Source organism: Cebidichthys violaceus, unplaced genomic scaffold (genome assembly GCF_023349555.1).
Source record: "Cebidichthys violaceus isolate CVI_PGR_0920_01 unplaced genomic scaffold, fCebVio1.0.p SCAF_29, whole genome shotgun sequence".
Taxonomy (NCBI): domain Eukaryota; kingdom Metazoa; phylum Chordata; class Actinopteri; order Perciformes; family Stichaeidae; genus Cebidichthys; species Cebidichthys violaceus.
In genome coordinates this window covers 2,160,500-2,187,112 of record NW_027176472.1, presented here as the reverse complement: position 1 = coordinate 2,187,112, position 26,613 = coordinate 2,160,500, and the positions used below count along the sequence as shown (strand labels likewise).

General features: G+C 41.7%; 2 protein-coding genes across 2 annotated transcripts; both read left to right on the top strand.

The window, feature by feature from the left end:
• Positions 1–21,641, top strand: angpt4 (angiopoietin 4). Its single transcript, XM_068722109.1, has 10 exons — positions 1–378; positions 11,864–12,019; positions 12,094–12,215; positions 15,838–15,922; positions 16,319–16,466; positions 17,317–17,429; positions 18,054–18,155; positions 18,236–18,402; positions 19,096–19,229; positions 19,669–21,641. The coding sequence occupies exons 1-10, from the start codon at positions 1–3 to the stop codon at positions 19,827–19,829; spliced, it is 1,566 nt and encodes a 521-aa protein (XP_068578210.1). The 3' UTR covers positions 19,830–21,641.
• Positions 21,642–23,808: 2,167 nt separating this feature from the next.
• Positions 23,809–26,436, top strand: cox6c (cytochrome c oxidase subunit 6C). The gene is made up of 4 exons (XM_068722147.1): positions 23,809–23,896; positions 24,576–24,689; positions 25,812–25,944; positions 26,306–26,436. The coding sequence occupies exons 2-3, from the start codon at positions 24,585–24,587 to the stop codon at positions 25,935–25,937; spliced, it is 231 nt and encodes a 76-aa protein (XP_068578248.1). The 5' UTR covers positions 23,809–23,896; positions 24,576–24,584; the 3' UTR covers positions 25,938–25,944; positions 26,306–26,436.
• Positions 26,437–26,613: the final 177 nt, after the last annotated feature.

The window sequence follows — 26,613 nt, the reverse complement described above, 5'->3', positions numbered from 1 at the left end:
ATGGAAGGTTTGAACCTCAGCGGGGGGGTTCTGCTGCTGCTGCTTCTCTGGACTCTGGCGGTCTCCGTCGACGGAGCCGGTGTCGCAGAGCGAGGAGGAGCTGGAAGAAGAAGAGGAGGTGGAGGAGGAGGAGGAGGTGGTGGTGCGGAGAAGAGAAGGAAGCTTCATCGCATCCAATACGGCCAGTGCAGCTACACCTTCGTCCTGCCGGAGCTGGACGGCTGTCAGGGAGGAGGAGGAGGAGGAGGAGGAGGAGGAGCGCCGTCACAGAGCGTCGTGCAGAGAGACTCGCCGCCGCCGATGGACGGCGAGCGGTCGGCTCACAAACTGCAGCTCCTGGAGAACACGATGGAGAACAACACACTGTGGTTACAGAAGGTAGGAGAACGAGTGTGTGTGTGTGTGTGTGTGTGTGTGTGTGTGTGTGTGTGTGTGTGTGTGTAGGTGTGTGTGTGTGTGTGTAGGTGTGTGTGTGTGTGTGTGTGTGTGTGTAGGTGTGTGTGTGTGTGTGTGTGTGTGTGTGTGTGTGTGTGTGTGTGTGTGTGTATGTGTGTGTGTGTGTGTGTGTGTGTGTGTGTGTGTATGTGTGTGTAGGTGTGTGTGTGTGTGTGTGTGTGTGTGTGTATGTGTGTGTGTGTGTGTGTGCGTGTGTGTGTAGGTGTGTGTGTGTGTGTGTGTGTGTGTGTGTGTGTGTGTGTGTGTGTGTGTGTGTGTGTGTGTGTGTGTGTATGTGTGTGTGTGTGTGTGTGTGTGTGTGTGTGTGTGTGTGTGTGTGTGTGTGTGATCTCCAGGATCAAAGTCTCAGGTTGTGACTCTGAATGAGTCTCAGCTGGTTTAAATCTGTCTGTTGTTCCTCACAAACTGTAATTCATCCATCTGTGGATTCATCAGAGCTGTGACCTCGATACCTCGATACCTCGTTCCCTCGTTCCCTCGTTCCCTCGTTCCCTCGGTACCTTATTCTCTCGTTCCCTTGTTCCATTGTTCCCTCGTTCCCTCGTTCCCTTGTTCCCTCGTTACCTCGTTACCTCACATCGATCCTGCAGAAGTTCTGCAGCACGTTCTTATTCTAGTAAAAGGATGAAGGTCTGAACTGATAGTGAGCACCATAGTTCCTCTGTGCTCCGCCTCTTTTCCCCGTTAACCCTTCCAGCTGTGTGACATGTGTCTTCACGTGTCAGCGTGGTTGTCCTGACAACGTGAGGAGAACACGTCGCCTTAACGTTTTATGAAGAAGGAACCAGAGGAACCCATCTCAGGAACCAAACTAGGAAGCTGAAGTCCCTTTTGAATGTTCTTGTTTGTGTTTCCAGAACATCTGGAGAACCGTGAGGATGAAGAACAGCTGGTACTCTTTCTCTTTTTAGTTTTCTACGTTGATAAATAACATCAGATAATTATATCACAAATTGATATCAGAGAACCGTCTTTTTTCACAAATGAGGTTTACGTGTTTTTTTTTTTAACCAATCATCAGTCAGCGCTGGAACTGTAGAACAGGAACTAAAGAATCAACTGATGAAGGTTTGGTTCTGAAGTTCCTCCAAAGGATCCAAAATCGTATTAGTTTCTTATCGTTTGTGTTTTAAATATCCCAAAGCGACATATTCAAACAGTACAACCCCAAATATTCAGTTTGTTATAATGTAAGACAAGGAAAGACAGGATGATTAACTTCCTGTAGATTAAAGTAGAACCATCAATTAATCAACCAATTAACCGCTTCAGCTCCGGTTCGCTATGAAGCCGAAGCTTCTGCACGACAACAGTTTTGAAACCACAGAAGAGAGCCACAGCTGTGTGGCGTCTGCAGCGAAGGATCACAACCCCCAAAACCAAGACGCAGCAGATTCACTCCATCGTGTCCAAGTTTTTCTAAGTATTCAGTTGTTTCTCATGCGGTCAGATGTTCCTCCTCACAGCTCAGGAAGTCACAAATCACATCGTGGAGCTTTTGGCTCGTGAGGCGTTTGTGACGTTGGTCGTTGTTTTTTGGGACTGAGAGACGACGTGAAGCTAAAACACACAGCTGTGATCTGAACTCAATGTGGAATGTGCTGATTTTAGCCATGCTAGTTGTTAGCATGCTAATACGCTCACCGCTCCTGAAACAGTTTGAATTGAACAACAACTCTGTGTTTAAATCAGCCGGAGGAGAACGTTAGCTGTTAGCTGCTTGGCTAAATAACGGAGCTAACGGCTAACGTTAGCGAGGTTTCCACTGAGCAACATCAAAGCATATATCCAGATAAAAATACAATAACTTATTACATTACAGTCATTTAGCAGACACTTTCATCCAAAGAGACTTACAATTCAGTATCTATCTATACACCGTAGACACAGCTGCGGGAGCAATTTTGGGGTTAAGTGTCTTGCTCAAGGACACACTGACATGAGACTAGTGGAGCAGGAGCCGAGGATCGAACCGCCAACCCTCCACTTAGCCACGGTCATGTCTGTTGACTTCAGTTCAAAGTGAAACGTTTCAGTCGTATTCTGGTTTCCTGTAAACAGCAGTAAATGAGGCTTGTTTAGCTTTCTACCAAATTACTGATATCAAATGGACCTGAGAGAGAGAGAGAGAGAGAGAGAGAGACAGATAGAGGGGGGGAGAGAGAGAGAGAGAGACAGAGAGAGAGAGAGAGAGAGACAGACAGAGAGAAAGAGAGAGAGAAAGAGAGAGACAGACAGAGAGAGAGAGAGAGAGAGACAGACAGACAGAGAGAGAGAGAGAGAGCGAGAGACAGACAGAGAGAGAGAGAGAGAGAGACAGACAGAGAGAGAGAGACAATCAGCTGCTGCCTCAGCGAGCTTTGATGAGCTCAGAGGTTATTTAGACGATAACCTGCAGAAGAGAAACATTTTTGGCAACCAGTGAACAGGAAGTGACCATATATGGACAGAGGAGTAGTGACGTACCTGTCAATCACTATGTAGCCCCGCCCCTAAAGCATCCCCTGCTTTATGGTCTGTTTGACTCTAAATGGACCATAATATACTAAATGAACATCATGCTGTGTTGAAGAAGACTTGAAACTAGAGATTGAGACCATAAACTCATGTTTACAATGTTTACTGAGGGAATAAATCAAGAGAGAAGTAGAGTCATTTTAGACTAGACTTCTATACAACCAGAGGAGTCGCCCCCTGGTGGACACTAGAGAGAATGCAGCTTTAACACATGGAGCTTTAATAGAACCAGAGGTTGTCTCCTGGTTTCAATCCTTTATTTGTTGGGTGCATTTGCTGAAAGAGGAGCTCAGTGAGACGATGAGAAGCTGGAGGTTTATGATCTGATAATAAAAAAGTCTCACGTGATTCTGTTTCACTCTGTGACTTTAACTGTAGAAAGAGAAACTTTCCTAACTTCACTTCTGTTTTTCTAGATTTTATTACACAAGATACTTAAAATGATGAGGAAGCTATAAAAGTAGTGCATTGACTCATGTGTTCCACCAATCACTGCTCACTTCCATCACCTGTGGGGAGGAGCTACTGTCTGTCGGTCCAATCAAAACGTGCGTTCTAACTTTTAACTCTGAAGAAGTTCCTCTGATATCAGCAGCAGGATCCTCTCTCTGAACACATCTGGCTCCTTCTCAGACCTGGTTCCTGGAGGATTTGACTGCACCAGTGTCCGGCTGTTTCTTTTTAGTGGGAGCCAGCTTCTGTATCACTGCAGCTGATTACTGGACTCTTATCATGGAGACTCACTTCAAACGAGCTGACAGAGACAAACAAAGACACGTCTTTACATGTTGAACGCAATACTTTTACTTTTTTAAAGAGTATTTTCAGGCATTACTTTACTTTCTTTGACAGTCGATGGTGAAGACAGAGACATGGAACAAAGGAAGTTTATTGATAACCATTCAGCTCCAAAGAAAAATTATATTCATTTGCAAATAAAACAGGTTTTTAATTTCACAAAGACAATAAAACAATAGGAGACAGATTGATATTCATACCTGAGACTTCACCAACTTCACCACTTTAACAATTTAACAATTTAACAATTTAACAAATTAACAATTTAACAATTTAACAATTTAACAATTTAACCAACTAAATACACGTTATGTTTATTTTGTAGATTTTGCACAGAAAATCTTCACAAATATTACTTTGAGTTTGACTAAACGCTCAGTTCTTCTAACAATGAACTCAGTGTGTGTGTGTGTGTGTGTGTGTGTGTGTGTGCGTACGTGTGTGTAGTTGAACACAGTGGGTTCATGAACATTCCATACCATCATTTCTAATAATTTCTCTGCAGCTGCTTTCCATCTCACTGATTTTTCCAAAATCGTTAATAACATTTAAGTAAACTCTGATTGTGAGATAGGTTAGGTAAACACACACACACACACACACACACACACACACACACACACACACAGCGCTGTACTAATCAGCTGCCGTGTTATTAATGGGACTCCGATCAGCTGATGTCCATATTCATGAGTTAATTTATCAGAGAGCTTTTCCCAGAGAAACGCTGCTGTCAGCAGAAACAGACCGACAGTCAGCATCATCAAGGTCCAGAACCAACAGGAGGGTCAACATCATCAAGGTCCAGAACCAACAGGAAGACTCAGTTCATGTGAGCGTCTCCTTCAATGAATGAGCTTCTGATAGGAGACTCTTCATAGTTTAACCCTTTCATAACCTTTGGGACCTTAACGAGCTCGTTGGAATCATTTGAACTGAACTTTCATTTCTAACTGGAGTCAGAACTTCTCTCTGCTGCCAAGTCCGGTTTCCAAGTCAAACAAGTCCATCGGAGAGCTAATGAGTGATTTTACGTGTTTAAGAATCAATCACTAGTAAAAAAACAAGATGGAGGCTGATATTTCATCAGTGACGTGTGCAGAGAGTGTTTGTGTTGGTGGAGTAAAACAGAACGTAATGAGATGATTATCGCTCCTGACGTCGTTGTCAGAGCGACGGGTGACGAGTCTCTGACATGTGAACAGAAGATTAAACTGATTTAAGTCCTGAAGGGAACCAGCAGATTAGAGGTGGTGAGCGAAGAGCCAAAGTACATTATTTATATAGTTTATTAACATGTTATGTAGGTTTATAACGGGGGTCTGGTTCCAGGTGTAGAGCTTTAACAATAACTGAACAATACCCAGCCGTCCAATCACAGTGGAGGAGGGGCGGGACAAATACCAGGAAGCCCAAATGTCACATCCTGTCAATGGTTGAAGAAACCAAACTGTTTATTTTTCTTTCTTTTAAAGTAAGCCTCATAGTTACACTGAGGTAGTACCTCTCAGTACTCTGTGTACTGTAGTACTTCAGAGCCTCATAGTTATACTGAGGTAGTAGTACCTCTCAGTGCTCTGTGTACTGTAGTACAGAGCCTCGTAGTTATACTGAGGAGGTAGTACCTCTCAGTACTCTGTGTACTGTAGTACTTCAGAGCCTCAGTGTTTGTTGATGTGAGCCACAGAGGAATCTCTTTCCCTCTGAGCCGGCGGGTCAAACCACTCCAGGCTCAGTTTGGGGGAATCCAGCTCCATCTGAACCGTAAAGAAAACAGAAACTCCACTTCAGGCTCAGTCCCACTTTTTATGATAACACATAATTAATCGGCTGGAATCTGCTGGCGCAGTCAAGTGTAGCTTTAACCTGCACCTCCATGTGATTACTCCATGTGATGGAGTGTGTGTGTGTGTGTGTGTGTGTGTGTGTGTGTGTGTGTGTGTGTGTGTGTGGGGGGGGGGGGGGGGTAGTATTACAGGAGGCTCAGTTTGTTGGTGTGTTTGGCTTAAAGGGCCACTTCAGCCAGATTATAGAATACACACTTCCCCTGTGTGTGTGTGTGTGTGTGTGTGTGTGTGTGTGTGTGTGTGTGTGTGTGTGTGTGAGTCTGAGTCTGTCTGTGTCTGTGTGTGTGACTAAAATGTCTTTTAACCTGAAGTGAAATTATTTTTGTAACTATGCACCGTTTCCTTTCAAATCAAATCTGAAATTAGACAAATTGTCTCATGAATGTGATTTGAAGTTGGCTCGTGAATGCGATTTTGAAGGGCTTTTATTTTGAAATGCTACATCAGAATGTCCTGGTTCTCTCTGAGTGACACCTTGAGGTGGTCTGCTGTTAACCCTTCTGTTATGTTCGTTTCTTAGGTACAGCAATGATGTTCCCGGGTCAATTTGACCCGGTGCATGTTTAAAATCAGTTTTGATGATTCAAACTGAAAAACTTTATTCACTCCTGTGAAAAGAGAGCGAGAGACGACAGCAGGTTGAGTGACCTGAAGGGTTTAAATAATGTGAAGCCTCAAAATGTTGAAGGATAATAGTAATATAATAAAAAAAACTTTTTTTAATGGACTATAAATTAGCAGCTATTAGAGATTATTTATTTAAATACTGCACAAAGAAATAAATAATCCATAACAATAGATATTGTTGCTTATCACAGACATATGACTGAAGCATTCATAAAGAGAATGTGTTTTTCATTTAAAACGTAGTCGCATCGTCTCAAAACCTGACGTTTACACTACTGTATAAATACAGTATATATATATATACTGTATTTATATATGTTAGTATATATGAATATAACTTATTTTAATATCATATATATAATATTAAAATACATTATATAATATATATTTATATAAATATATACATACATATATATGTTACATTAAACAAATTGTAGAATACACACAACTAAATCACTGAAGTACATGTAATCCACTCTCACTGTTTGACTTAAAAAATTCTGCACACACACACACACACACACACACACACACACACACACACACACACACACACACACACACACACACACACACTGTGTTGACTTTGCCCATCTGGTCCTGATTGTGGTTAGATGATTGAGATGTTTGTCGTGGCTGTAGAGGTGACCGGCAGTCTGACGCACACACACACCCACACACACACACACACACACACACACACACACACACACACACACACACACACACACACACACACACACACACACAGTGTGACCCTTCAGTGTACTGATGTAGTGTTGTAGATGTAACACACAACAGATGTCATTAGACTGTAACATGTAGTGTAGTGACACAGCAGACACACACACACACACACACACACACACACATATGTATTTATATTATAAATATTCTTAAATATATTATATTTTGTATATATCTATATGTATATATATATCTATATGTATATATATGTATATATATATATATATATATATATATATATATATTGTTTCAGTTCATGCATACGTCTCCTAACCACATGTACTTTAAATAAACAGATGAGATAGTGATCATCGTTAAGATAGAAGTTGTGTTTGTTCACCTGTCAGAGTTTCTTACATCATACTTCCTCAGTCCTCGGGGGAATATTAGATAACAGCGTTGTGGTTTCAGTGCTGTCGGGGTCCGCCACCACAGACACTCACATTCTATTAGAGACAGACGTTTAAAGAGAAACTGCTGCTGAGTCTGAATCTGAGGCCTCACAGTTTCTCTCTGAAGAGACTCACTGCAGACGTCTCCTGTTCCTTTAAGGCTCTAATGTCTCATCTGCAGGTTGACCAGAATTCATAGAACCTTAGACAGACAGGTAGGTAGACAGGTAGACAGGTAGGTAGATAGACAGGTAGACAGGTAGGTAGATAGACAGACAGGTAGGTAGGTAGACAGGTAGACAGGTAGGTAGATAGACAGGTAGACAGGTAGGTAGATAGACAGACAGGTAGGTAGGTAGACAGGTAGACAGACAGACAGGTAGACAGACAGGTAGACAGGTAGACAGACAGACAGGTAGACAGACAGGTAGACAGGTAGACAGACAGGCAGGTAGACCGACAGGTAGACAGGCAGGTAGGTAGGCAGGTAGGTAGACAGGCAGGTAGACAGGTAGGAAGGTAGACAGACAGGTAGGTAGGTAGACAGGTAGACAGACAGGTAGGTAGACAGACAGACAGGTAGACAGACAGGTAGACAGACAGGTAGACAGGCAGGTAGACAGACAGGTAGACAGGCAGGTAGGTAGACAGGTAGACAGACAGGCCCTCTCAGTCTGAACATCCTCCGTACTGACTGACCACTGCTGACAGGTGATTTCTGTTTTTATACGTCAGGGCTGATTGTGTTTACGATGCTCTTTATTTTCTCATTTATTTAATTTTATAAAATATCAAAGTAACATCACACGTGTTACATTTAAACCGGTCCTCAATCGGTTAAACAGACAGCCACTTCCTGTTCTGCAGTACATAAAAAGATCACATCGTTTTTTTATTGTCTTTATTAAAATGCACATTTAATTCTGTTGGAGCAGAAAGTTCATTTCCAGCTTGAAGAGAGGAGAATGAAACTAGAACCAGATGTGATTTTACTTTCTCTTCTTTAAGTAACTCTTCATGGGAAAACTTTATTTGTGAAAGAGGTAGGAGTGGGAAAGTGGTGCAGAGGACCCGAGTTAGTCCAGTTATTCTGGATCTGGTTCCCACCGGACGCCTGCACGAGGACTCTGCATCAGACGAGGGCCAAACACAAATAAGACAGTTAGGATTGAATCCAGTCTTCTCTGTTACAACATCTCCTCTCCTACAATCTAACAGACCCATCAGCCAACTATAAAGTACTGTACTTAAAGGATCTTTATACCACGTTCAGATCCTCAATATCTCATCAGACAGTCTCTGTAAAGATGAAGCGGAGTAACGTCTACCTGAGGAAAATAAGCAGCAGGATGATTAAAGGTGATTCTAATAAAATCCAAACTCCAAAAACTCACATAGGAGACGAGGCTGGTGAGTAAGAAAGCAAACACAAGAACCACAAATGAAACAATGAAACTAAAAAGTCCACAAACTACCAAAAAATCCCCAAAAATTAAAATCCGAAGTCCAGAAACAAGCAGAAAGACAAATAAAACCGGATCAGGTTCACAGAGATAAACAAAACTAATACAACCAGGAGACAGAAGACAACAAAGACACAAGCTGAGATCAAAGTGTTATTTTTTTGGTGAATGTATGAATATTGGAGCGTGAGTCTTTGTAAAATGAAGACTGCTTTTGGAGTTGTTGCCTGAAAACCTTCCAGAGAAACTTGACATCAGTGTTCTTTGTGTTGTTGTCTTGAAGTAATTGCTTCGCCCCCCCCCCCCCCCCCACACACACGCACACACACACACACACACCACACACACACACACACACACACACACACACACACACACACACACACTCAGTCTTAATCTGAACATAAAACATTCTGCGTATTATTTTTTCAAACCGAGGAAATTAAATGTTCAGACTACCTTCAGGGACTCCTGTCTGTGTCTCACCTCAGACACACAGACATTTATAACAATGCATTGTGGGTCATGTAGGCAGCAGGTTTGACGAGGAAGAAGAATGTTTGAAATCAGCGCTAACAGTGCTAACAGCGCTAACAGTGTTACCGGTGTTAACCTGAGGGGGAGCTGGAGGGTGGGTGCTACGGTTGTGAGCTCACATGCACTAACATGCACTAAAAGGCACGCTCACGTGTAATATCTTTATTGGAGGAGATTCTTAATTTGCACTTAATTGCCCCATATGTTTGTTTATTATTATTTATTTACTGTCTTAGTTTAGGATTTATGTTTAAATGACCGTGTGTGAATGTAAAGAGGGACAAAGAGTGAAAAGATGGTGAAATGGGTCAAAGAAGGTGAACCTGAATCCGGGTCTCTGTTGGCGTAAACCCACCTGAACACCAGGACTGTCTGTAGACTTGGATCTGAGCCATTCCCCCCCAGGTACTGAACCTCCTTCAGACCCCGACTCACTCAGAGACCCGCGGTGCACTTGTTACCCCTGATCTCTATCGCTGCTACTTGCCCGTGCGTCAGCTTTGTTATCTGGGCTGCTTGGTGACCCCCCCCCCCCCCCACCTCTGTGGAGTCACCCAGAGGGCCAGATCACAGCGAAGCCAACATGTGGTTTGAGTTAGCATCTGAGAAACAAGTCCTCCGTACGTGGGGCCGTGTGTGTGTGTGTGTGTGTGTGTGTGTGTGTGTGCACGCTTGTATGAATGTATGCCAGTCTCTATGTGAGGACGTTTCATATATTGTGTGTGTGTGTGTGTGTGTGTGTGTGTGTGTGTGTGTGTGTGTTTGTAACCCTACAGCAGGAAGTGAGGGTCAATTAAAGAGTCAGCACATTGTGTCTCAAGAGACTCGACCAAAAAAAAAAGAACCTGCTGAGCTTTTCTTGTTGGCTTTAGTTATTCTGAATTCTCTCTCTCACACCGACAATGTGTTTCTGTACATTCAGAGTACTACCGCAAGTAATACTGCAAGTATTACTGCAGCTCCTCGGTGCCTCCGTCCTCTCCAGGTGGACAAAGCGTCCACCTGGAGAGGACAAAGCGTGCCGCTCGTTTCTCCTCGTTTGATTGTCTGATGAACCTCCTGCTGCATCTCAACATCCGATGTGGTTTTCGCCTTCCGTGGTCCAGGTTCCACTTCACTGAGTCACACTGAAAAAGTCCACACGGCCGCTTGGATCAGTGACGGATCAGTTCCCCTGGATCAGTGACGGCTGCGATAGGAATCGTGAAATCCTTCGGCGACTGAACGTGAAGTGAAGCAGACTAAACATGAAAACGCTCGAGTATAATTGAGTTGTGAAAAAACGAGCAACTTGAGGAATGATGAATATGATAAAGTCAATCAGCGTGGATAACATCAATGATAAAACTCGTTAGTCAGCACTTATGAGAAATGAATCAGCCGTCATAACAACCACATTCAAACTGAAACAGACTTCTTCAGACTCAGGAGGTTTTTCATTTCTGAGAGTCTGTTTGTTATTTATTTTCACATGAAATCTGACTCATCTTCTGATCATTTTATGAATGTTTTCTCTTTGGATCTTTGGATTGTGTAACTTTCTCTTGTTTTAATTTGCCATTGACGACCATCTGTGAACACAATCAAAGTCTCAGTTAGTGAGCAACAGACTTTTTGAGGAGATTAAAACCTTCTCACATGATCCTGATCCAGATCCGAGTCCTTTACCTTTTGGTTTTGACCGATACTGAGTCTGATCCAATGCTTATGTTGATTAAATATGTTTCTGACACACCGTATTTTCCTGGAGGTCCTGGTTCAAAAACATGAAGTTTATTGATGTTTATTAAAGCTTAGATATGAATGAGATTATCTGGAAGAATCAGCTCTGAGAGACGGTCTCACTCCACAGAAAGCCGCTCAATCGATCGTGAATAAGACGATCGTAATTCAAGATGGCGACGACCAAAAACAGCCAAACTCAAGGCTTCACAACTACAAGACGCGCGAAAAAACCTAAAATGCGTTATGATAACATGCATAAATGTCGTGCTATTTAAAACGTCTTCCTGTGACCTCAGGTTGTTCAGTAGTGCTCCATACTTCATGTGAGAAAAGTGATCCGGACTGTAGTGAACTTCTCCCAGTGACTCATCAAACAGCCTCACTGGTAAACTGGCCGTTCCCACCGGGACCAGTCTGTTTGTTGGTCTGGTGGTATATTTATCAGCTCAGATGCACTGATACCCTGAAGACGTGGAGTCAGAGGGATTGAGGAGATGGACGGATTATTTATTTTGCCGGGGTAAAAGGTCACGGCGTGGCAGTGCGAGTTGGCATCGCCCGATGTTTCCCAGAGATGGAGAGACCTGCGTCTTTATATACCGGACCTCTTGACATGCTTGATTCAATGTTGAGCTTCTGAGAGCGTCAACAAGACTCACGTTCAGACATTTTAAAGTCTGCTTCACCAACGAGGAGTCAAATCACTGAAATCATAAAGTCTTGTTTTGCTTCCTGCTGTATTTGTCTTCGTCAGCTGGAGAACGTCATTCAGAGGAGCGTGAAGCCGAACGGCGCCAGCGCGCAGTCGCGCGCCGTCCACAACCACACGGCCGCCATGCTGGAGATCGGGACCAGCCTCCTCACGCACACAGCGGAGCAGACTCGCAAACTCGGCGTGGTGGAAGCCAAGGTGAGGAGTCGCCGCTCCGCCGGTCTTGTTGACCTCGAGAGCAGATTTGATGTCGACCGTCTTTGTCCCACCAGGTGCTGAACCGCACGTCTCGAATGGAGATCCAGCTTCTGGAGAATTCTCTGTCCACCAACAAGCTGGAGAAGGAGCTGCTGCTGCAGACCTCCCAGATCAGCCGGCTACGAGACAAGAACAGGTAGGAGGCTCTGAATGTGCTCTGTTCATCTCACTAAAGTATGAGAACACTTTGGTTTTTAATTTCACTGGTGTTCTTATTCTAGTTCTGGTCAAAGTAAGTTTTAGCCTCAAAAGGCTATTTTCCAAAGTTTCCCCACGTGACCTGAAGTAGGTTTCTGATTGTATACATATACACATATATCTTAGTCAATATTGTACTGCTGTAGACGCCTGTTAGTGATTCAAAGTCACACAAACAGACTAAGTGATGGAGGCACAAATCACAAATCACAAATTTACAATCTGAACACACACGACATCGTCCGTTCTTGGACCCTCACTTCGGTACAACTGGTTGCAAAAAACCAAGATGGCGACGGCCAAACACAGAACTCGAGGCTTCATAACATCCACAAACCAACGGGTGACATCACGACGTCCTCTTCTTATAGACAGTCTGCATCTTAAACACCCAGCATGCAACTCTTTGACAGTTTTCTGTACTCTTGACGTCCTACAACGCTTTATGGAACAAATTCAGTGTTTTTATATCTTGGTTTTAGTTTTCTCTGTTCTTACTTTCTCAACATTTTTTCGTTATGTTCAAATAGAAGTTTTTATTTCTTTGGGCTTCATCAGATCAATCTTAAAAAGTTAAGATTTCTGAAATCTAAACACCTTGAAACACACACACACACACTTCACCTTTTCATTTTCAGCCCAATGTACTCACACACCCACACAGTCTGCATGTAGTTTGGGACAAACTCATTAATCTACACACACACACACACACACACACACACACACACACACACACACACATACACACATACACAGCGCCCTGTGGTGAGCAGTGACTCCCCATCAGTCACGTCCCAGTGGACGGCGCCGCCTCGTTCACCAGCAGGTCAGCATGTTGAAGTGATCAGAACCAGCAGCCGATCAGGTGTCCGAGCTCCTAATGACACCACATCAGCTCTGATGTCAAACCATGTGACTCACAGGTGAGACGGAGGGTTGCGTCTGACTGCTTCACCTCCACCTCAACACAAAGTTCAGCTTCTGGTTGGGTCAGAAAAGCTGCAGGTATTAAATGAACAGATGAGGAACTAGAGAACAGTGAAGCATCAATCCTCCTAAAAACATCAAAGAAACATTAGATGATTGTAAAAATGATTTCTGAATATGTTGGTTCACCACTTTGTTCCAGACTGAAACATTTCAACTGTTTGATGGAACTTTGTACAAACGTTCAGTGTTCCCAGAGGATGAATCCTCTGATGTAGCGTCTAGCGCCACCATGAGGTCGATATTTTTGGATGGATTGTGATGAAATGTGGTTCATCGTTCAGGAGAAACTGTAATAACTTTATTGATCCTCTGACTTTTCATCTGGAGCCACTTTGATTTATGACCAAAAACCTGCAGAACAAAAGATATTCTATCAGCCTCAGCTTTGTTTACTGTTAAGTAGCTAATGTTAGCATGCTAGCTAGCTCAGCTAAGACGGTGAACACCTAGTCTGTATATAAGAAGTGGACGTAGTCGTTGTGACGTCGCTCGTTGGTTTGTGGACATTTTGAAGCCTCCAGTTCAGCGATTTGGCCGTCGCCATTTTGTTTATTTGCAACCAGTGAACAGGAAGTGACCATATATGGACTGAGGAGGAGTGACGTGAGAATGAGTGAGTGAGAATGTTTACTGAGGTAATAAATCAAGAGAGAAGTAGAGTCATTTTCTCATAGACTTCTATACAACCAGAGGAGTCGCCCCCTGATGGACACTAGAGAGAATGCAGCTTTAACACATTGTTGTCTCCTGGGTGATCGTGGTAAACGTTTTACCTGCTAAACATCAGCATGTTAGCATTGTCATTGGTAGCATGTTAGCATGCTGACGTTCGCCTTTAGCACAAATTACATCATCACGGAGCGACTGAACTGTAGACGTCTGGTTTCATTTACTTCGGCAGAATCTCATTTGAATTTTAGCACTTTTTATTAATCTCCCAGCAGTAATCTTGTCACACATGAATGACGTAATCAACTACAGTAACTAAGTCCTCTTGTAGCTGGACACAGCATGAGGACATTAAGTCTGTGAAAGTCAATAAATAAGTCTAACATTAATACAAAAACTTGTGAACCTCCTCATACAGACGCTTATGAGATATCTCTTTGTATCGTCTTCGATATTGCCCAGAAGCTCAAAGCGAGTCTTTACCAGTTTAAACCCACAGATCGTGAGTTATTGTGGGAAACGTTAGAGAAGAAGACCCCCCCCCCCCCCACCCCCACAGTGAGGGTGAAGTCAGAGTCCCACATATCTCCCTCTGAATGTGTGCTGCCTCTCCCTCATCACGTTTCGTTCATCTGGCTGCTCTCTTGTTGATCTAACTCTATTTCCAGCGGCCCGACTGCTGGTTCAGCTGCGGAGATAACGAGCGATGTGGTCTGAAGCATGGCCGGGTTATTAATCTTTACTTCGCTGTTTTACTGCTTGTTTAGCAGCAGGGAGTGACTCAGCAGCTACCACCTTTGGTCCGTTACAGACAGATTTGTGTCAAACACACAAGCTGTTAACCAGCCTGATGTTGATCTGACACATTCCACGACTCCTCCAGTCCCTCTTCATCTTCTTATTTCCTACATTTCCCAGAATGCAGTACAGTAAAGTCTCTAGCTCTGTTTGCATGTGGGTCAATTTACCTGCTGAAAAACAAGTATCTCTGCCTCTTATATTGTGTTTCATTTTTTACCTGAATGATTGTTGAACATCTTTGCTTCTGAAGGACTGAAACTGAAATCAATTTAAGTTTCATTCAGACTCTCCTTCCAGAAAAACGACATCATCACTCATCACATGCGTTTACGTTCCGGTACATTCCGTGATCCATGATCTTCAAGACGTTCTAACAACGAATCCCCCATAATGCATTTCCCTCCTCAACAAATATCTGTAAAGCTGATTATTAAATGTTTGTTTTGTTTTTTTAAATCTAGCTTCTTCTTCTCCGCTGTCTTTGTCGTCATATTGCAGAATATCTTTGGATATTGAATTACTGATCCACTGACATCCACCAAATATTCTTGATTTTGCTCTTAATATTTCTTTATTTCAATCATTTCATTTTCAGTTTATATAGATTACACGCTCAAAAATAATAGTACATAACATAACGGCTATACAAACAATCATACAAAAATCATTTTAAAAAATGAGAAGAAGAAATAATAAATAAATAAATAAATAAATAAATATAATTTTTTTCTCTCGTGTCTGCAGTGATATCACTGAAGACACAAGAGAAGTTAAACCACTGTGTTTATTCTCAACATGACCAGCATACCAAAAAGTAAATCAGTTTTATTATGTGACATTAAAAAAGGTTGAACTTTAACCTTTTTTAATGACTTATAACGGTTTTGAAAGAGTTGCTCTGTTGATGTGGCCGCCAAAACAACGTATTTATAGAACGTGTTGCTTTTATCATGAAAACATCAAACTGTAGCTCGTCATGTCGTTATCTTCTGCGATACCAAGAAATATGCACGCTGGCACCAAAGAGACATTTTTAAAGTGGAAAAGAGCTGAGTCATGTGCGTCTCACGTCTTTTCTCTCTTCTTCTGTCCTTCAGTCGTCTGGAGAGTAAAGTTCAGAGGCTGGAGTCTCAGCAGAAAGGAGAGCTGGAGGACATGAAGGACGAGAAGGACAGACTGCAGGTACAGTCCAGGAAAAGATTTTACTGTCATCAGCAGGTGTCTGTGCATGTATTAAATATGTAATATGTATTTTAAATATATAGTAAATATTTATTTGTTTCTACTCATTCAAACGTCTGAAGTCTCAGCTAACAGAAACATAAAAATATGAATCCGAACAAGCTGTTGCAGCAGCACAAAGATAGAGATAAGAAGAATAAATGAAATAAGAGCTAGTATAGGAGTAGAAATTACAAGAATGAACTATACAAAAGCAATAAATACAAAGATACATTACATATACATATATGTTTAGAAAGAATGCACAAAATATGAAAAGTAAAATCCAGAAAGAAAAAATCTAAACAGAAAAGTACATTATATTTTGAATATTTGGACAACATGTTTTTGTTCCAGTCTGTCGTCAGGACTCAGATGGCAGCAATCGAGTCTTTGGAGAAGCACCTGAGAGTCTCCAGCAGCAACAACACGGCTCTGCAGCGACAACAAGCTCAGCTCATGGAGTCTGTACACACACTCATTAGCATGGTGGCTACTACTACAGGTACATACACACACTCATTAGCATGGTGGCTACTACTACAGGTACATAAACACACTCATTAGCATGGTGGTTACTACTACAGGTACATATACACACTCATTAGCATGGTGGTTACTACTACAGGTACATACACACACTCATTAGCATGGTGGTTACTACTACAGGTACATATACACACTCATTAGCATGGTGGTTACTACTACAGGTACATAAACACACTCATTAGCATGGTGGTTACTACTACAGGTACATATACACACTCATTAGCATGGTGGTTACTACTACAGGTACATATACACACTCATTAGCATGGTGGTTACTACTACAGGTACATAAACACACTCATTAGCATGGTGGCTACTACTACAGGTACATAAACACTCATTAGCATGGTGGCTACTACTACAGGTACATAAACACTCATTAGCATGGTGGCTACTACTACAGGTACATAAACACACTCATTAGCATGGTGGTTACTACTACAGGTACATATACACACTCATTAGCATGGTGGCTACTACTACAGGTACATATACACACTCATTAGCATGGTGGCTACTACTACAGGTACATATACACACTCATTAGCATGGTGGCTACTACTACAGGTACATATACACACTCATTAGCATGGTGGTTACTACTACAGGTACATAAACACACTCATTAGCATGGTGGTTACTACTACAGGTACATAAACACACTCATTAGCATGGTGGCTACTACTACAGGTACATACACACACTCATTAGCATGGTGGCTACTACTACAGGTACATACACACACTCATTAGCGTGGTCTGTGTGTGTGTGTGTGTGTGTGTGTGTGTGTGTGTGTGTGTGTACAGGGTCTCCTCCCAGGGACCAGATGTGGAGAGACTGTGCAGATGTGTATAAAGCTGGTCACTCAGTCAGCGGTTTGTTTAACATCTACATCGTCAACAGGACCGAACCTGTTCAGGTAAAACATGATTATTTCACTTCATATATTTATATATTTATACATTTATATCTTATTACATGTCAGTGAAGACCAGAGTATCAAAGGTTGAATAGATTCACACATTATTCTACATTTTGGATGTTTTAATAAGACAGTGTGTAATCAGTGTGATTAAATACATTACACTATATATATATATATATATATATATATATATATATATATATATATATATATATATATATATATATATATATATATATATATACTGTATATATATGTATATTATAAACTGAATATCTGATCACGTTTTCATACATTGAAGTTGAAGTTAAATTAAATAATTAATCAATTAATGGAGAAAATAAACAGCAGATCAATGGATAATAATAATAGTTTGTTGTTGTTGTTGTTCTTTTCCTCCTTCTCCTCATTATTCTCCTCCTTCTCTTCCTCTTCCTCCTCCGCTTCTTCCTCCTCCTCCTCTTTCTCCTTCTTCTCCTCCTCTTTCTCCTTCTTCTCCTCCTCCTCTTCCTCCTTCTTCTCCTCCTCATTCTCCTTCTCTTCCTCTTCCTCCTCCTCTTCTTCCTCCTCCTCTTCCTCTTCCTCCTCTTCCTCCTCCTCCTCCTCCTCCTCCTCCAGGTGTTCTGTGACATGGAGACTAGTGGTGGAGGCTGGACTGTGATCCAGAGGAGGTTGAATGGCAGCGTAGACTTCCAGAGGAGCTGGAGAGAATACAAGATGGTGCGCTGAGCTCAGAATAAAGACCAGAATAATAGCAGTGAGATGAATCTGTTCATCTCTGACCTTCTGACCTCCTGCAGGGCTTCGGCGACGTGTTCGGTGAACACTGGCTGGGTAACGAGCTGATGTACCGTCTCACCAGTAGAGGGCAGTACTCTCTGAGAGTGGAGCTCAGGGACTGGGATGGAAACCACGCCCACTCCCAGTACGACCGGTTCACTCTGACCAGTGAGAGGCAGCAGTACAGGTACCTCCTCTCCTCTCCTCTCTCCTCTCCTCTCCTCTCCTCTCCTCTCTCCTCTCCTCTCCTCTCCTCTCCTCTCCTCTCCTCTCCTCTCCTCCTGTCCTCTCCTCTCCCGTCCTCTCCTCTCCTCTCTGCTCTGTGTTCACTTCCTGAAGTTCAGTCAAAGTTTCTCTGATTTCTGGTCACATGACTTTTGGTCTCAGATGAATCAATCATGACTTCATAGTTTCTCTGAGGAGTTCACAATGTAATGTTTTTAACACAATCTGGTTAAAGTGAACTCTTTATTTGAGGAGAGATTTTAAATGAGAACATGTAGAATAAAATGTTTTTATGAAATATCACAATTTTAAGCTTTGTTTTGGTTGTTTTTTCCTGATGGAAGTGGCCATCACACATGATGTGTTCAAGGACCGTCAGAAAGATGAAAATCTGATAATAATGAAGTTTTTTACGACTTTCTGGCTGTAAAAAAACTGTGTAGTTTTGATGATTTTTTAAAGAACACATGCTTTCCCATCCCAGGTGATGTCTCCTTGTCTCCACTCAGGTTGTGTCTCAGTGTTTTACCTGCAGGAGGTGACGTCACCTTGTCTCCTTGTCTCCTTCACTCAGGTTGTGTCTCAGTGTTTTACGTGCAGGAGGTGACATCACCTTGTCACCTTGTCACCTTGTCACCTTGTCTCCTTCCCTCAGGTTGTATCTCAGAGGTTACAGTGGAACAGCAGGGAGGCAGAGCAGCCTGTCAACACACGGGACCGGGTTCAGCACCAGAGACCAAGACAATGACAACTGTGACCACTGCAAGTGTGCTCTGATGCTCACTGGAGGTAACGTGTCTCCTCTCCTATCCTCCTCCTCTTCTGTCTCCTCTTCTCTCCTCTGAGGTCTGTGGGATTCACCCAGGAGACAACCTCTGGTTCTTTAAGTGAAGTCAAAGCTTCATGTGTTAAAGCTGCATTCTCTCTAGTGTCCATCAGGGGGCGACTCCTCTGGTTGTATAGAAGTCTAGTCTAAAATGACTCTACTTCTCTCTTGATTTATTCCCTTAGTAAACATTGTAAACATGAGTTTATGGTCTCAATCTCTAGTTTACAGTCTTCTTCTTCTACAATACAGCATGATGTTCATTTAGTACATTATGCTCCATTTAAAGTCAAACAGACCATAAAGCAGGGGATGCTTTAGGGGCGGGGCTACACGATGATTGACAGGTCTCTACCAGAGACGTATACGGTGTCTCTAATAACTTGTCTGTCTCTCCATCAGGTTGGTGGTTTGACGCCTGTGGTTTCTCCAACCTGAACGGTATTTATTACTCCGTCGGCCACAACATCAGGAAGCTCAATGGCATCAAGTGGCACCACTTCAGAGGCCCCAGCTACTCCCTACGCTCCACCTCCATGATGGTACGACCCTACGACTTCTAACAACACCCCTACACCTCCACGATGGTACGACCCTACGACTTCTAACAACACCCCTACACGATGGTATGACCCTACGACTTCTAACAACACCCCTACACCTCCACGATGGTACGACCCTACGACTTCTAACTACACCCCTACACCTCCACGATGGTACGACCCTACGACTTCTAACAACACCCCTACACCTCCACGATGGTACGACCCTACGACTTCTAACAACACCCCTACACCTCCACGATGGTACGACCCTACGACTTCTAACTACACCCCTACACCTCCACAATGGTACGACCCTACGACTTCTAACTACACCCCTCCACCTCCACGATGGTACGACCCTACGACTTCTAACTACACCCCTACACCTCCACAATGGTACGACCCTACGACTTCTAACTACACCCCTCCACCTCCACGATGGTACGACCCTACGACTTCTAACTACACCCCTCCACCTCCGCAATGGTACGACCCTATGACTTCTAACAACACCCCTACACCTCCACGATGGTACGACCCTACGACTTCTAACTACACCCCTCCACCTCCACGATGGTACGACCCTACGACTTCTAGCTACACCCCTTCACCTCCACGATGGTACGACCCTATGACTTCTATATTTTGAATAAAATGACCAGCTGAAGCTTTTTAATCAACATTGTTACCAAGCGGAAGGTGAATCTCACTGAGGGTCGATGAGACGTTTTCTTCTGTAGAGGAAGAACAACCATGATGGTTGTTTGAGACACCGAGAGGACAAAAGACTCAAACTCCACCGACTGTTTACTGAATGAAACAAACATCATAATGAAGAGAAAGTGATGAACGATTGAAGGACGATACTATGAGACTTCGGACATTGTGGCTTTAATTATTGTTCATGAAACAGAAACAGCTACGAGAAGCAGACTGACTTTGTTTCTGTGGATCAATAATCATATTTTTGTACCAGAGTTTGGACACGACAACACTTCAAGAGAAAAGAAAAGGTTGGATAGAAAGTGTGAATAATGAGCAAAGAAAGAAAGAATGAATCTTTGTGTGAGTTCAGATTATGAAACCGAGAAATGTTTAATGTTTAATTATCTTTCTGTTCAGAAACCTGATGATTTTCTTGTTGTTCTTGTGATCGTCTGAACTGTGTTCTTCTGTTCTCATGTGACCCTCCATTGTATCAAATATTCTACATTCGAGCTAAATGTTAGCATCAGCAGGCTAACACGCTCACAGTGACAATGCTAACATGCTTTAGCAGGTATAATGTTCACCATCTGGCTCGCTAATTGTTTGCTAACTAGCAGGAAACACAAAGTACAGCCCGGGGTTGATGGGAACATTTCAATGTTGACCTGATTAAAGGATCTAATAAACGCCCACATATTTCACTCAAAACCTTGACATCAACCAGAAGGGTCATCCTCTGAGGAGCATGAACGTCTGCACAAAGATTCATGACGATCCGTCTCACAGATATTTTAGTGTCGACCGACCGTCGATAATAACAAAACATTCAGTGTGAGAGAATTATTATGTGGAGATAAATGCACATAATAAAGAAGTTCATGCTTCTCCGGATTAAAATGCACTTTATGGAACAGAAGGTGGTGAAGTTTAGGACGGAGAGTTTCATCTTTGCTCTGTTTGTTTGTTGGTTTGTTTCTCTGTTTGTTTGTTTGTTCTGTGTTTTTATTTTCTCAGTATTTGTAGCAAAGCTTGTCCACTCAGCTGGAAACAGTCTGCAGCATTTTGTACAATAAAATATGTTAATAAAGTCGATCTTTACAAAAATCATTTCATGAATTTTCACTGATGGTATTTTGTGTTTTTATTATGTATCATATTTCTGTATAAGAGGATTCATCTGTTTTATAAAGTTCTTTGGAAGTAATGAGTTCTTTTTGAGGTTTATTTACATACTTTTGAATCAATAAAAACAAAGTATATTAATAAAGAAACTCTGGATTTTGAAGGTGTTTGTATCAGTTATACAGACTAAACAAGCAGAGAGAGAGAGAGAGAGAGAGAGAGAGAGAGAGAGAGAGAGAGAGAGAGAGAGAGAGAGAATCATCCAACCCTAAACTAATGCAGATGATGTCACATCATGTGTTATTTTTAGGACATTTAATCATTAATGGAGTCTATGAATATCAGAATAATAAATCATGTTGATGCTCAGCAGTAGGTTGTTTTTAACCCTGACCCTATTTTTTAGGCCTCGAAAATTGCATACCCATACTAAAGAGAGTATATATCTGCAACCACAAGGTCTATTGGAATAATTGTGGTGTTATAATAAAGGGAACACTTGTGAGATTTGTTCAGATGTGTAAATATCAGTATATATGTTACTGGGTAAGAGTAAACGAAGATGGCACACAGCACAAATTATAAAGTTTCAGGTTTAGAGAGGTTTTAGTACAGATAGTTCAGGCAAGGTCTCCAAAATGGTAATTTTGGCACCATTTGAATTTTTTCATGTACCAAACTATATATTTCACTTGTATATCACTAATAGTGTTCAATACATCCAAATACAGCAGTTTTGGCTTTATTTGAAGGCCAGAATCCTCTCTGCACCCTGTCTGTGTCTCTCTGAGTACTAGAGGGGTTTTTTTTCGATTTCAGACCCTCCCCTACTACGCAGGGCTCTATCTCAGCAACCCATTGGTCGATTTCAGTGATTGACTCCTCATTTGAATCGTTAGATGCTTTGTTGTAGCTGGATTTGAAGTGCATGTGCGGAATCCGTGGACTGTCTGCTTTCTTTTGAGGTAAAGTGTGTGCGTATTGCATAAAATACCACAGCGGTAGAGCCAGAAATGTGGCGAGTGGGTTGCCTAGGTGGCGCTATATGGATTTTGATATTTGGTAATTCATTAGTTGTTTGTTTGAGTTGTGTTTGGAGCATGTAAAAACAGCTTACATATTATTGTAGCCCAGGTTCTGCTGTTTAGTCTGATGTATAACATAATTATATTCGTTCGTGAATATTTTTTTGACGGTATATGCTAAGCTTTCTCCACAGCCCCCAAAAATGGGGGCGCTCTGGCTCAAGAGGTAGGGATTTGTCTCAAAAAAAGGAAAAACAAGTTCTGCAAAAGTCAAGAATCATAAATATGAAATAGAAATTTGGAATAAAAAATGTGTAATATACTTTGTATATATGTACAATACAATTGGTCACAATTTGAAGTCATAAACAAATTAAAAATAAGTAATAAATAAAGAATCGTTTTTGTTTCCAGGCAACAATATAGAAATAGAGTCAGAATCTTAAAACTTTATTGATCCCTGAGGGGAAATCTGTTTGTTACAGTTGCTCTTATGAAAAAATAATAAGTAAAATTATGTACAAATGTATTATCTAACATGTAAATACAAATAAATAGTGTATTATCTAACATGTAAATACATATAAATAGTGTATTATCTAACATGTAAATACAAACTCAGTGTTGCTCTGCTTCCCTCTTGTGGTCAGACTATGTTACTACAACACAGTTAATCTGCGGTTTGACAGCAGCGGTTTATTTTCACCACAGAAAAACTACAAGTGTGTGTTTGTGTGTAATATAATGTGGTGTAAGTACCTCAGTACTTTCACTGTACTATACTTCTACTTTACTTGACTATTTTCATTTCATGCTACTTTATAATTCTACTACACTCCAGTTCAGTTACTTTGCAGATTAATAGAGTCAAATATAATCAACAAATTGTTGATTTTTTGGGGGGGAATCCAAGAGCTTCTTGGCAGTTAAGCCTATACATTAATTAAAATCAGCTCCACCTCTGGTCATAAACACAGCTATTTGGATGATTGTGTATTACTCCATATATCTATATGTATGTATTCCATATAATCTGTCCGTGTTACTCTGAATAGTCCTGTTTTAACTTCAATAACTTGTTCTTCTTTTTACATGACCTCACGTGCTCTTGACTTCGCTTTTTTCCCCCGCTGGGCTTATTTTTGTCCCTTCGTGGCTCCGGTAGAGAACCTTTTCCGGTTGAGAAACGCAGCAGTTAGTTTCTTCTGTGAAGGTCGTGAGTCCAAACCTGTGAGTATATATATATATATTATATATATCTCAGAATAAATTATCTAACTATGTGCGTTGTATTCACACATCAACATATAACATATGCTGACTCATTTATCTGTAATTATGCTGATTTCCTCTAGAAAGCTGTTTGTTAGCTGTATCGAGCTAACGTTAGCTGTATCGAGCTAACGTTAGCTGAATGCTAACAGAAAGCTAATCATCAAATCATTTAAACTACATTCTATTATTTAGATATTAGTTGTGTTGTCTCGTTATTGTTTGTTAAAGAGTAAATATGGAATAACACGGAGAGATGAAGCTCTTTATTGACATAATTCGTCCTACTTTGACCCTAGCTATGCTACAGCTGTTAGCATTACACTGAGCTTAGCTAGCGTCCACCTGACGGTCCTTTAATACAGTAGGATCATAAAGTGTGATACACAGAGAGGTCACTGCATAGTCAGCAGAGGCTGGAGGACGTGAGGGACGTGGTTGTCCTCGGAGGACACACGTGTCCCTCACTGTCCACTGACCTTATTGTCTTCAGTATCAAGTCATCATATCAGTAATGTCATCATGTTATAGTCTTCGGTATCAAGTCATCATATCAGTGATATCAGCATGTTATAGTCTGCACAGATCGCTCCATAAACCGAGTGTTATGTATCAATAATGTATTTCTGTCCTCCAGGTGATCGTCATGTCTCTGCCTAAGCCGGTGATGAGAGGTCTGCTGGGGAAACGTCTGAGGCTTCATCTGCCGATCGCGTTCGCTCTGTCTCTGGTGGCGGCCGTCGCCTTCAAGGTGAGAGAGCCAGCTTCAGTCTACAGGGGGGGGGGGGGGCAATTAACGTTACTAATTCAGTGCCGTCTCAGTGAACTTTATAATAAACAATCATCTCAACATCTCGCCCTCAGTCAGTTCAGACTGGAGTGTTTGCTCTGAAGACGTACGTTTGGTCTCGTAGTGGCGTTTCACATTGACGCGTTTATTAATGGCCACAGTGTCTGAACATATGAGACAGAGAGGTTTAGTAGCACCAGCTGGAAGAATGAACAAATAAGAGTTCGTCCATTCTTTGTTAAAAGCTCTGTTTTCACTTCTCTCTTTGTAGAGCACGCCATGGAAAGGCTAGAAAAGCTGTGCAGGTTAAATAAACAAGTTCAGCAAACTTCTCTCTCTGGTTGCACACCTCTGTCGCCGTTTATTTCAACTCCCAAAAACACGACATCTCTAAACACGACTTCCTGTCACCTTTAACCCCAACCTGTCGCTGCGTCATCGTGGTTACTCCAATTCCCTTAAAGGGAACCCGTCACCTTTTGACCTGAGCAGCATCAGAGTCTCTGAGCTTAACCCTCCACCACCAGTCCTACTGAACTATGTCCTTAAATCCACTACACTTGATTATTAAAATTAATATTACATTGTGAAAGAAAAAAAAAATCCAGCACTAAGATGTCTGTTTGCCTCTGAACGCACCACACGACGGAGTCAGGTTTATTTTATTAACTGAAAATGAAGCGTATCATGAACCGCGATGACGTCAGAGACGCAGAGTCCTGACAGCTAAGCGTTGCGTCATGTAAACAAACCTCGTCCAATCAGCTGTGAGCTGCAGATCACTGGACAGCGGAGTCGTCCCTGATGTCTTGTGTCTTCAGGTCAATTCTAAAAACTCACTAATCTTATTCACATTTAACTTTAAACCATAATCTGTTCCACTTCCTTTAATGTGGTCAGCGGACTGAAGGAGATCCTGAAACTAGCAGCTTTATGTTCTGAATGGAATCTTAAAATACTGAGAGATTAATGTCACCGTCTGGAGTTCAAGGCAGAATATAAAGATTCACTGTAACATGTTCTCTTTAGACAGTCGTCTCTCTTGTTTTCAGTGTTGAACTAAAGCGCTGTTGTTTCCTTCAGTACGGGGTGACGGAGCCGAGGAAACAGGCCTACGCCGACTTCTACAAGCATTACGACGCCGTCAAAGAGTTCAACTCCATGAAGGAGGCCGGAGTGTTTGAGAGCGTTCAGCCGTCTGGAGAGTAGAACCTCTGTGAGTCTGGTTATGGAACATCAGTCTCTCTGTTGGACCGATTTATTAATATTAATGTATTATATTTCTATCAGATTTCCATATTGATACCGACAAACACTAAGGACTATTTTTAATTACTTATATATATATATATATATATATATATATATATATATATATATATATATAACCATCTACTGTATATAGAGACTCACAGTGAGTCATTGTGAGTCCGACGTTGTCCACATCCATCTGTATATAATAGTCTTTTGTTGTCTGTATCTAATAGTCTTGTTGTTGTTGTTGTCTGTATCTAATAGTCTTGTTGTTGTTGTTGTTGTCTGTATCTAATAGTCTTGTTGTTGTTGTCTTCCTCCAGCTCCTGGTCCCCGTCCTTCGTTCCTGGTCTGAAGATGAAGCTCCTTCTCTCGGATGTTATTTACTGGTTTAGACGTGAACATCGCTGTGCTGTTTGGTTCCTCTAAATAAAATATTCTATTAATGTAAAAAGCTCGTCTGTCTTTGGAAACGTAAGTTATTACTGATGATATATGAGATGTACTATTTACAATAGTGTCAAATATCACCGTTACATCAGGCAGATATTATATACAGTTAAAACTGAAAGTAGTTTTTAGTTAAAGTAAAAGTACTGACAGTACTCAAGTATCCCACATCCATACAGCA